The sequence below is a fragment of the Euprymna scolopes genome, chromosome 12 (genome assembly GCF_053919585.1).
Source record: "Euprymna scolopes isolate OS-2025 chromosome 12, ASM5391958v1, whole genome shotgun sequence".
In the NCBI taxonomy this organism is placed as follows: Eukaryota; Metazoa; Mollusca; class Cephalopoda; order Sepiida; family Sepiolidae; genus Euprymna; species Euprymna scolopes.
The window spans coordinates 13,149,881-13,163,473 of NC_136493.1; the positions used below are offsets into that span (position 1 = coordinate 13,149,881).

Sequence of the window (13,593 nt, forward strand, 5' to 3'; positions counted from 1 at the left end):
CATCTGTTGTTGCAAAACTACAGTACTTTGCTCCAGAGGGGAATTTCTGCAATTAAAATATTATATATGAAGATAGCTATATATAAGTCGAAGATAGATGACTCATCCTTTTTAATGAATGTGTTGAATTAAGAGATGTCCTTGTTCGTGCTTAGAGTGCTTTTTCTTATTTTGGGTGTTATATTAGTTTATTTTGTTATTATTATCATAAATTTTTGTTTTAGAAGATATGATATCAATGAGTACAAAACTTACCTGTAAAGTCTTCGAAATAAATTGTACATAAAAGCATTTGCTGAGATTGGACTAGAACGAATAAAAATAAAATTGAATTAAAAAAAAATATTTGATGCAAATAAAATCAAGACAAATGATAGAATGACATTCTTATAAATTTTTGAATTAAAATTACAAAAATTTATGTCAACAAAATACTTGCATATCCATAAATCAAATATCCAATTTCCATTTATAGATGTGTTCAAACATCTGCCTGTTACGCTTAAATACAAAATAGCAATTGCTGCTCTGTCACGCTAAAGTTCGAAACAGAATTTTTGGTCTGTGAAGTTTCAAATAACAATTATTGGTCTGTCATGTTAAAGTTTCAAATATCATATTTTGATCTGTCATGCTAAAGTTTCAAATAGTAATTATTAAGTTTCAAATAGTGATTATTGATCTGTTATGATTAAGTTTTAAATAGCAATTATTAGTTTGTCATGCTTAAGTGTGAAATAGGAATTATTGATCTGTCATGCTTAAGTTTAAAATAGCAATTCTTGGTCTGTCATACTTAAGTTATAAATAATAAATGTGCAGACTAATGCTTCTCTATAACAGCCTCTGTCCATTGGTCTGTCATGCTCACATATGAAATAGAAATTTTTTAAATCCATCTCTATGAGCATTTCTGTTGGTCTGTCAAGTCTGAAATCACATATTGATTGCTAAATGTAAACTATAACGGTTAATGAGATTGCAAGTTGAATGATGAAACAGTATTTTTTTTTTTTTATTACATTTTCACCCCAAACAAGGCACATTGCCACTTTGGTTTAGGGGGCTACTATCAGGGTCAGCAACTACTGGGGCACTATGTAGGGATTTGGGCAGCAAGATGTCGGTTCACGTTGCACTTGAACTTCTGCATGTCAGTACAGTTAGGGAAGCAGGATCCTGGAATGGAATTCCAGAATCCAGCGGTTCTGGGGAAGAAACTACTGGAGTAGAAAGATCTTTTACATCTAGGGATCTCTACTGTGTGGGGGTGGGATTTAGCTGCCTGTCGGGTTTGTCGAGGGTGTCTGCGTCGTGAGGGCACAAGTGTCTGCAGTTCGTCAGAGCATTCACCATTAAAATACTTGTAGAATAAGCAGAGGGATGTAACGTTTCGTCGATGGGACAGAGGCTGAGGCTTAGATACCAGTTCAGGGCCTATCAGATTGGCGACTCTTTTTTTAACCTTGTCTAGGAGCGAGAGACTAGTAGTAGACGCACCAGCCCAGATGTGACAACAATACTCCATACATGGGCGAATGGTGACCTTATAGAGATACAGGATACTTTCAGGTGTCAGTAGTTTTCTAGCACGGTAGAGAGAGCCTACCTTTTTTGCAGCGGCCCTGGCAATGTTTTCAATAATGATAAGAGGACTGGAAACAATGGAGAAATTAATTACTGAAAAGAATGGCTTAACATTTGTTGACATTGGACAATCATATCATAGTCGGCAGGAAAGCTCTTCCACAGTAACGTGTTTCACAGATCGGAAGTTCTTGGAAAGAAACATTGTTCATGGAAGTTCTGTTTGGTTTTAGGTACACATTTTCTGTGACAAACTTGTTTTTTGTTTGACTAGCAATTTTATTCAGCTTTTTTAATCATATTTATTCCTTATTGTTTTGTTTTAAAATATTATGTGTGTTTTCTGTTAATATTTGATTGTTGCTGAAGAGCAGCCAAATAAACCAAATACAATATTTTTTGTTACATGTTGTGAAACATGTGTAAGACAGTAAAGAAAAAATACAGGCATGCACCGAATTAAAAAAAATGGACAAAGTATGGAATAAGGATCCCAGCTGACTTCACTAAGAAAAGAACAGATTTTAACCTTCACTTTGCCACATTTGTTTCATTATTATTATTATTGTTGTTATTATTATTATTATTGTTGTTATTATTGTTATTGTTGTTATTATCGTTATTATTATTGTTATTATTATTATTATTGTTATTATTATCATTATTATTATCATTATTGTTATTATTATTATTGTTGTTATTATTATTGTTATTATTATCATTATTGTTATTATTATTGTTATTATTATTATTGTTTGTTTGTTTGTTTGTTATTATTATCATTATTATTATCATTATTGTTATTATTATCATTATTGTTATTATTATCATTATTATTATTATTGTTATTATTGTTATTTTTTTATTTTTATTTTATTTTTTTTTTTACACAGTAATCACCACTTATCAAGGCCCGGAAGCCACTCAGGGATAAGGGTTATTGCAAGTACATTAAGTTAGTGAGGAGATTTGCTGAAGTGTTTACTTAAGGGGGCGGTTCATTAGGAATTTGTTAACATTGGACTTGAAGACATCCAAGTTGTAGTCCGGAGGGAAGCAGGCAGACGGAACAGAGTTATTATTATCATTATTATTGTTATTATTGTTATCATTATCATTATTATTATTATCATTATTATTATTATTATTATCATTATTATTATTATTATTATTATATTTTTTATTTATTTTATTTTAAATAAAAATATCAATCCAAATTTTGGTTAAAATAAATTTTCTAAATATATAAATGCACTCTCCATGAAAAAAATATTCTTGGCCACAAATAAACAACATTATTATTATTTATGCTTTTTATTTATTTTTTTAAAAATAAAAATATCAATCAAAATTTTGGTTAATATAGTTTTATGAAATTTTTTTTTAAGAATATGAATGCACTCTCCATGAAAAAATTAACTCATTATTATTATTATTATTATATTTTTTATTTATTTTATTTTAAATAAAAATATTAATCCAAAGATTAATTAAAGTTGTGTAAATATATTTAAAAAAATGCACTCCTGGTCGCAAAAATCTGCTTGAACGAGCCAAGGTGAAAGTTAAACCGGTCTTGACTGAAATCTGTCCTTTTTTTTTGTAAAGTCAGCTGGGGTCTTTATTCCATATTTTGTCAAAAAAATAAACAAAAATAAATATACAACACTAGACTTTTTGTCTGGTGAAAAGGAGTAAAAGGTGTAGCCTGTTGATTTACAAAGAGTGCTTTATGCCAAATTGATTGTTTAATATGGTTTAATTTGTGCTAATTTTTGCATTAAATACTAATCGCTATTAATCCCTTACTGTGCATCGAAATGATACCACAATACTTAGTTTGCTGAACTTTATCTTGGCAAAGGCCCATACAAAATTTCAGCCAGATCAGCCTATTAGTTTCCAAGAAAAAGTGGAGCAGACAGACAAATAGACTAAATATATATATTAGCAGGCTGCTCAGCATTGCACAATCATAAGCTACACTTAAATATGATATTTTAATTCATGTAGATTATGTATTTATTATTATATTGAACCTAAAATATAGTAGTGAGATTAAAACTAATATATATATATATGATTTGGGTGCCATCAGCTCGAATCAAAACCAAAACATACAGCTCTCTGCCCTCAATCCTTAGCCTCTGAGCTACACCCATACGCATTTACCTGGCTTCCCTTTTTTCAAAGATGGAATCACTTGACCATCAAAGACAAGATTCAAATGAGCAAGCAAGCCCAGACGATTATTAGAGTATTACAATTATTAATATATATATATATATATATATATATATATATATATAGCTAGAAAAAATGTTAATAAAATAAAAGCAGGTCACTTAAGGCAATTTCAATCACTAACAATTACTATACTGTTGTTTCAGTGACAACCATATATTCATTAAGCCTTAATCTCGAGTGGTCTTTGGGCCTTGATAAGTGGTGACTGTCTTGTAAAAAAAAAATTACCAAAATAGTAGGCTTAACTAATCTGATTGCAAATAGTATGCCTTCCAGCACTTCTCATTTGCATTTAATTTTGATCACTACATAGACCGAGATTCAATTTGATCACTACATAGACCGAGATTCAATTTGATCACTACATAGACCGAGATTCAATTTGATCACTACATAGACCGAGATTCAATTTGATCACTACATAGACCGAGATTCAATTTGATCACTACATAGACCGAGATTCAATTTGATCACTACATAGACTGAAATTCAATCTTTGGTTCTTCCTTGTCATACTATCACCAGTGCAAAGAACTTTCCTTTTATTTTTCCTCTGTGTGCCTACCATCAAACTGAATTTACATAAACAGAGTTTTTCCCAAGAACTTTGGTTCTGTAGAAGACGTTATCACAAGATTGCTTTGCTGAGAAGTACAAGATCATCTTCAAATCTAACGCCAATAATCACTGTGTCATACATCATCAAATTTGAATAATTTCATTCATTATTTTCAATCCTCTCATAATATTCATCATTCAACTGACATTAGACAATCTATCTATTCCATTAACCTTTATCCTCGAGTGACATTTTGCCTTAATAACTGGTTACTCAGTAAAACAAACAAACAAACAAACAAAAAAAGGATCCAAATAACAAAAGCAGATATTTAAACCATTTGAATACATCTTCCAATTAAAGTGGTATCGGCATATACAATGAATTCAAACACACATAGACATGAAAACATAAAGTGACACAATAAGGAAACTCCCTTTTTGGGGAGCTGAGGCATCAGCATTAACAAACCTTTCAGCAAATTTGTCCTGTACTTATGGGGGAGACATGCAGATACATGCAGAGGCAAACACATTCTAAAAGTTAACACTATCAGTGTGGGAGATTGACAGGTGTTTTGTGTAGATTTTTTTGGTTTTACAAAGGAGTCACCAATTATCAAGGCCTGGAGGACACTCAAGGATAAGGGTTAATGAGTGTACAGTAGTCAATGGGAAAATATCTTAGTAATTGCTAGTAGAGGAAATTTGGTAAATTGGATTACTAAAGGGGACGGCTCAACTTGTTTACGTTGGACTTGAAGACGTCCATATTGTAGTCAGTTGGAAAGCAGGCAAGCGGAAGAGAGTCCCACGCGTGCAGTTCTAAGAAAGAAGCTTTGTTCATGGAATCTACATTTAGGTATAGATAAAGAGTGGGGGAAATAATTGATAGGGGTTTCAGCTAGAAAAGTCTTTTGTAAAAGTCAGGGGGAAGATCATAGATTGGAGCTCAGACGAGCCATAAAAATAATGATAAAGCAGAGACAGGCTCGCAACGTCTCTTCTGTGGGAAAGAGGCTGCAGGGAAGAGAAAAGGGAATTTCCCACTAGACTGCAAAGTCTATTTTGTACTCTGTCAAGGCAGGATGAGCTGCTAGAAGTGGCTCCTGCCCAGATATGGCAACAGTACTCCATCCTTGGACGTACTTGGCTCTTATACAGATAGAGAATTGCATTAACAGTGAGATATCTATTGGAGCAGTAGAATGATTCCACTATTTTCCCAGCAGCCTTGGCAACGGATTTAATGTACATGTTCCATCTCAGATCAGGAGTAAAGATCAAACCAAGAAGCTTGTCAAAATGTGGAGCCTCCCCAAGACGAGAGCCATTCATTTCAAATGATGCCAGACAGGGATCAGAGTGTTGATAATGTAAAGATAGAAGCTTAGTTTTAAATGTATTAAAATTAACCAGCCACCTTTTTCCTCATTGTACCATGTGATCAAGATCAGTTGAGAGAGAATCGGAAAGAAAAAAGGTCACACCTGCTGGCTTATGACAACTTGGGAAACAAAATAACATTTAATTTTGAGCTTGTGTTTTTCTCTTTCAGTGAAAAACAAGAGAATTGAATCATATTGTTTTAAGTCAAAGCTAGCAGCATGTGTCAGGTCAGTTTAAATATGCTCCTCCAGTGTTAAAATAAATCTATATCTTTATAAAAATGTCTTTGTTTGCTATTTTGTGTAGCATTCAATTTTCAACGAAGCAGTCTCTTATGAAGAAAGCCAATGATGGAAATGCTGTCCGTAATGACGACCAGACCTGCCAGCCAATTATAGCAAATATCATATTGATGTGAGGCGATGTGCTTATCATTTCATTGGTTAAAACATTGGGAGCTGGTGCCGTGTGCCAGGATGAAATAATATTTACAGAAACGTCTCTACGACAAGGTCACACCAAGAAACTATCTGTTTCTATTGATACTGTTAAGAGCAAGACACACAACAGTGGTCCTGACCACTAAACAATCACGAACAATGTTACATAACGACAGCTACATGAAAGAAAGGCAAAAAAAAACGGAATCTACTTACTTATATAGTTGACTTATTTGCTTAAAAGAAAGCATTTCTTCCATCATAATATCCGAGGTGAAAGCATTAATGCGAACTAAAAAAAAAAAAAAAAATAAATTTAAAAAACACATTTACATATGATTTCTTAAGATGTTAAATCAATTTTATTGCAAAACTAATGCTTTTTAAATTACATATATTACGTATTAGATAACATATATATATATATATATATATGTATATATATCCTGGCTTGAGGTAGTTGCCTATCTAGCCATACTGATGAGCTGCGATACAGCAAAATCGTACTGTATGTGGATGACTATATATATATATATATATATATTGAAGGAAACATTCTTGTTTTCTCAAAAGACTTTTTGTATTCCTACACGTCAACACACAAAAAATAAATACAGAAAAGATATAAACATTCATATATTTTCCGTATTGATTTTTTATTCATACATATTTAATAGAATGCAATAGAAAAATACATATTTAAATATATATATATATATATATATGTCTAGCCGCACTGATGAGCTGTGAAACAGCTAAACAGTACTGTATGTGGATGACTATAGTGCTCCTCACCTTGAGTTGAGCATATTGAGATGTGAAAAACGAATTACCATTAGCATATAAGCGACGCTCTTTGTGTAAACAAATCGAGCGGAGGTATTTCGGACGATATCAAAACATCGTTAAACTCACTACTCGTTCAAGCAGCCGCCAATAGCGTAATGGTTAGAAGCCTTGACTGCCGTGTAAACGGTCGGGTTTCAATCCTGGCTTGAGGTAGTTGCCTGTCTAGCCGCACTGATGAGCTGTGAAACAGCGAAACAGTACTGTATGTGGATGACTATATATATATATATATTTAAATATGTATTTTTCTATTTCATTTTCACTCCAAACAATGCAAAGTGCTACTTTGGTGTAGGGGACTACTATCTGAGACATACTTTACAGATATACTATGTAGGGGGTTGAGCAACAAGATGTCGGTTTACATTACATTTGAACTTCTGCATGTCAATAGTCTGGGAAGAAGGGACCCAGAATGGAATTCCAAAGTCTAGCAGTTTGAAGGAAGAAACTATTAGAGAAGAAGGCTTTCTGGCATTTAGGGATATCTACTGTGTAGGGGTGGGATTTTGCTGCTTGTTAGGTTTGTCAAGGGTATTTATATCAAGGGGGTACAAAGGTTTGAAGTTCGTCAGAATGCCTACCATTAAAATACTTGTAAAATAGGCAGAAGTATGTAACCAGAGGTTGAAGCCTAGCTGACAGTGTGCGGCCTATTAGGTTGGTAAATCTCTTTTGAACTCTAAGAGGGAGAGACTAGTAGCAGATGCATCAGCCCAAATGTGGCAGCAATACTCCATATATGCATGAATGGTGGCCTTGTGGAGGTACAGGATACTCTCAGGCATAAGTAACCTTCTAGCACGGTAGAAAAAGCCTACCTTCTTCACAGCAGCCTTGGCAATGCCCTCAATGTATCTGTTCCAATTCATGTTCTCTGTAAATGTTAAGTAGAGGAGTTTGAAGGAAGTGCTTCCATAGCTATTAGTGGTTGAGAAAGTTATGATGTCCGAGTAAATATGATGCAAAACTCAAAATCGGCAATAAGGGCTGTGCATCACTGAAGATTTTCCTTGAAGCATTGATAAGAATGTATTTCATGATTATTCTTTTAATGTATTATGAAGGTAGCAAGATGAGAATTCCAAAGTCTAGCTGTTCAAAGGAAGAAACTATTAGAATAGAAAGCTTTCTGGCATTTAAGGAACTCAACAGTGAAGGGGTAAGATTTTGTTGCTAAGTGGGTTTGTCGAGGATATGTACGTTCTTGTGATAGTTCAGTTCTATCCTATAGAAAATTTTTTTTATTTTTACAAAAAAATGGCTAATCAAAACACAATAAATGGATGGTCATATTCAATGCTGTCAAGACTAAACTGGTTTCATTCAATAATTACAAGAAACCATCTCTGTCACCAATAGCAATGGCCAGTGACTCCCAGTCTGAAAGTACATCTTTCAATCTGCTTGGCCTAACGTTCACAGGAAACATGAGTTGGAACAATTATATTGAAAACATTGCCAGGGCCGCTGCGAAAAAGGTAGGCTCTCTCTACCATGCTAGAAAACTACTGACACCTGAAAGTATCCTGTATCTCTATAAGGCCACCATTCGCCCATGTATGGAGTATTGTTGTCACATTTGGGCTGGTGCATCTGCTGCTAGTCTCTTGCTCCTAGACAAGGTTAAAAAAAGAGTCGCCAATCTGATAGGCCCTGAACTGGCATCTAAGCTTCAGCCTCTGTCGCATCGACGAAACGTTGCATCCCTCTACCTGTTCTACAAGTATTTTAATGGTGAATGCTCTGACGAATTGCAGACACTTGTGCCCCCACGACGTAGACACCTTCGACAAACACGACAGGCAGCTAAATCCCACCCCCACACAGTAGAGATCCCTAGATGTAAAAGATCTTTCTACTCCAGTAGTTTTTTCCCCAGAACCGCTAGACTCTGGAATTCCATTCCAGGTCCCTGCTTCCCTAACTGTACTGACATGCAGAAGTTCAAGTGTAACGTGAACTGACATCTTGCTGCCCAAATCCCAACATAGTTCCCCAGTAGTTGCTGACCCTGATAGTAGCCCCCTACACCAAAGTGGCAATGTGCCTTGTTTGGGGTGAAAATGTAATAAAAAAAAACAAAAACAAAAAAAACAAAATAGCTGCCCAGATGTCACTTAACTGTTGAGAGAAGGAGGGTCATGCTGACAAGATACTAAAAAATGACTTATTCTACCACTAATCATAAGGCCGAGTGAAAAGCAAAACCCCCAGCTATAGGGTTAGTGTAGATACCTAATTTTTTAGTGTCTTTTCAGCAAGAAATTAACAAAACACAGTTAAAAGAAATTTTTAAAAGTTTTGAACAAAATAAAATTTTGAAATAAAAAAAAAATTTAAAGAGCAGTTTCAGGGCATTAAAAATATACAAACTGGTAGACAATTAAATTCTACTGTGTTTGGTATAAGTTATTTGTTTCTTTTTGTTAATGATTTCTTGATTGTTAACTATTCTGCATTTTTACCTCAACTATACTTTGTATATAGGTATTATATCACCTTGATGAAATTTTTCTTACTTCTATCTATAAAACAATTATGCCTGACCAACGAGGATATCCACATTGTACTTGCTTCACTCAGTGTCGTCTGTTCATAGCCGAATCCCACCTGGTATTCCAATTTTGGCATCATGTACACAAAATCTTTTCTCTGCAGAGAAAAAGAAAAACAAATTTAGTATTTTAAACTAATTTTTGGTGCATGTGCATTATAGGCGATTTCTAAAAAAAAGTAAAAATTATTTGAAATAAAAATCATAGTACGTAATTATGTATCATTCTAAAAATTCCGAAAAATGATCAAGTAGAAATATAATCATAAGTAAAATTAAAATTTGTTGAATTAACAAGCTTTAGTTTCTTAAATTAACAAAAAAAGTTGGTACTTATGAACTTGTGTTACCATGATGTAATAATAACATTATTTAGAAAGCCGTTCTTAACATGGTGAGGGGGGTGTTTTGTAACTATTCTGCACTTTCACCTTAAAATTTAATAAAAAAAAATATTGTAAAAGTTAAAAATTGAATTAAAAAAATAGCACGGTAGCATAAATGAATAAGCACCAAAACGTTTCTTCTATTAGGGGAGATAAGTCAGTTTGTCATGCAAAAATCCGTAAGACAAACTGACTTATCTCCCTTCTTTTCCACACCTGTTTACTTAAGCAACCAAAAGTAAGAGTTCAGAAATTTTCACAGAGAGCGTTATTACATATAGTTTCTTGCATGATATCACATCAGCATGAACCTAAATTAATGCAAAAGTGGAAATAATTCAATGCTCTGCTTCATAAACGAATCAGACGTTTCTAATGACTATGGTGTGTTGGAAAAAAAAAAGAACAAAAACTTCTTTCTTTTATTCATCAACTAGCGGGGGTACCCGGCGTTGCCCGAGTGTTTGTTTCCGGGACGGGGGGGGGGGGTTTAAAAAATGTTATGGTAGGTAAGTAGGAAGGATCAAACCCGGAGTCATGAGTAAAAGTAGGAAAATAAAGTGTGAAAAAAAAAAAAAAAAAAAAAAACCATCTGCAACGTTAACAGTTCGGCCACCAAGAAAAGTCCATTCCAGTTGTTTAGGAAAAAAAAAAAAAAAAAAAAAAACACTATGGTAGGTCGGCGCGAACGTGAAAACATAATGTGAATTGTCCAGCACCCTAACCACTACGCCAGAGAGCACTGCAGCTTAGTTTAGTGATTTTAAATTACTTCACATGATAGAACTACGAAGCCAAACCGGTGTTCTCTTCTCAACTGTTCCTTGTGAACGATCTCCAAACGGTGTTAAGTGGTGGCAGGGGGAGGAGGAATTTTTAAGAGAGAAAATATTTTACCACTTCCATTGATCTTAACCGATTTTGGCCGTGACTTCTCAGCGGAAAAAGTATAGAAATCTAAGATTATCGAGGAATTTGAGAACTAATAAGCCTATAACAAACCTCAGATATTGTTCTGCCGTTTGTGCATAATGTATTTACATGAAATATCTTGATTTTTAATCCTATTAAGGTCAAAATCCGACGGGAAAAAATGAGTTCATTTTATTTATATAGATAGAAGATAATATCATAATCGCTCTGACCCCCATCACAACCCAATTGAAATGAATGGCTCTCATCTTGGGAAGCTCAATATCTTGACAAGCTTCTAGGACTAACCCTGACCTTCCCTCCTAATCTGAAATAAAACATACATCACCAAGATCGCTGGAAAAATGGTTGGATCACTCTACCGCTCCAGAAGTATCTCCCTGTCAGTGCAATCCTCTATTTGTATAAGAGCAAGGTATACCCTAAAATGGAGTACTGTTGCCACATTTGGGCAGGAGCTGCTCGGTGAGCCTTATCCAACCTTGATAAAGTTAAAAAACTGGCTTTGAAACTAGTAGGTTTTCTCTTCCCTGCAACCTCTTTTCCCACAGAAGAAAAGTTGTGAGCCTGTCTCTGCTCTATCGTTATTTACATGGCAAGTGCTCGACTGAACTCCAATCTATGGTACCCCTAGCAAATCTTTCACAGAAAACACTCAACTAGCTACAACTACTATAAACTATTTCCCCCACTCTTTATCTGTGACTAAATCTAAATGCAGATTCCATGAACTGCCCGCCTGTGGAACACTGTTCCACTGTCCTGCTTCCCAGTTGAATACAACATGTTAGCCTTCAAAACCAATGTAAACAAGTTCTTGTTGAGCCGTCCTCATAAATAATCAAATTCTACCCAATTTATACCATTAACGATTACCACACTACCACCTTACATACATTAACCTTTATCCTCAAGTGGCCTTCAGGCCTTGATAAGTGATAACTCCCAAGTAAAAAAAAATAAAAAAAAAAAAAGATGAGAAAAATAATCTGAAGAATCTAAATAATAAAATTAATACATTTTGCAGTTTTATGGTGTTTCAGTTACAATTAAAATTAGTTTTTTTTTTTGGTCCTTGGCTAATGAAGGAGAAACCTTTCTACATGGAGGCAATTTTAATTTTATCCCAATCCATTATGCTCCTTTTTGGGGATCTGAATTTTCCCCACATTAAAATCCAACCTCCTGCTTTAGTAGAGAAGCAAGTAAATCGAGACAATTCAAAGTCCAACTTTGATCTTAATCTTGAAACGTGTTTTCACACAATATATTAACAATATTTCAAATACAAGCACTTAAATCAGTTTTCAAAATTGACTAAATCCCTACTAACATCCAAGAGTCCATGTGTCCTAAGCACTAAACTTATATAATCAAATGCTGCTTAACACAAAGTGAATTTTTATTGAACAATACTAGAACTGTACAAATTATACACAAGCGCCACCATTCTGAATATTCCATTATACAAAGGGGCAATAACTAAATTTTCTTCATATTTTCAACAAGAGACAACAAGGTTATTTTGAATTGAATGTAGTAAATCATATTGGATTTGGACTTGGATCGCTTATTCAATACATCCATCACTTCAACTAAATCTGGATCGCTTATTTAATACTTTCATTTGGATCACTTATTCAATACCTACCTAGTTCTAACAAAACTTGGATCACTTATTCAATACCGCCATCACTCCAAATAAATTTGAATCACTTATTAAATACCTCCATTGGATCGCTTGCTCAATACCTCAGTCGCTCCCATTTAACTTGGATCACTTATTCAATACTTCAGTTGCTCCCACTAAACTTGAATAGCATATTCAATACATACCTACAACTTGAATCTCTTATTCAATACATCCATCGCTCCCATTTAACATGGACCACTAATGCTGTTTGCTTATTCCATACTTATCTACCGCCCACCAAATTTTGATTGGATATCTAATTTCTATTTACCTCCAACTAAACTTGAATCAATTTTTCAATACCTGCCTCTTGCCAAACTTGGATTGCTTATTCAATGCATACTCCCCCCCACCCCTCCTATCATCAAACATAAAACTAATGTCAAAACTCACTCTTTTAGTTTTCCTGATTGAACTGTATTTACATCGTACCAACAAACGAAGGTCACCAAAATTCCAAATACAATAAGTAACATTTTTGCCTTTGTCAGGTTGCAAATAATCTTCAGGATTATCAGGAGATTTCGTCTCTGTAAAAGAAAAAGAAAGGAAAACAAGGAAAATTTTGTTGTACAAAAAACAAAACAAAAACAAATAAATATGCATCAATACACTACAAAATGACAGCAGTTGCAGCTCATACTCTTACGTTTACAGTTCGCCAACAACGACTGCTATTATCATTTGATGCCTCTGTTCAGTCTCAAAAGACAAAGGATACCCCCTGTAGGGGAAGTTGCACGTATAATTGTGATGCAAGGGTTGCGCAATCCTCAACCACACCTCTCCTGAATCGGCACTGCTTGAGTCTAGTGGCAAGGAGAAGTCGAGGATGACTGAAAACAATGCCGAGATAAGCGGAGAGCATATACATCGTCAACATGATTATGCAGCACATATCATCATCACAGCAACTACAGTGGCTCATTTCTACCAACAATTTAATCATATCTT

At 34.3% G+C, this 13,593-nt stretch overlaps 1 protein-coding gene across 1 annotated transcript in view; it reads right to left on the reverse strand.

Annotated features, from left to right (window-relative positions):
* Positions 1–13,593, reverse strand: part of LOC145291198 (uncharacterized) — a 72,985-nt gene that overhangs the window by 8,537 nt on the left and 50,855 nt on the right. The window contains exons 11-14 of the mRNA XM_080136776.1: positions 13,033–13,169; positions 9,593–9,725; positions 6,438–6,513; positions 256–306 (exon numbers count right to left, since the gene is read on the reverse strand). Coding sequence (XP_079992902.1) covers positions 256–306; positions 6,438–6,513; positions 9,593–9,725; positions 13,033–13,169 — 397 coding nt within the window. The remainder of the gene's footprint in view (positions 1–255; positions 307–6,437; positions 6,514–9,592; positions 9,726–13,032; positions 13,170–13,593) is intronic.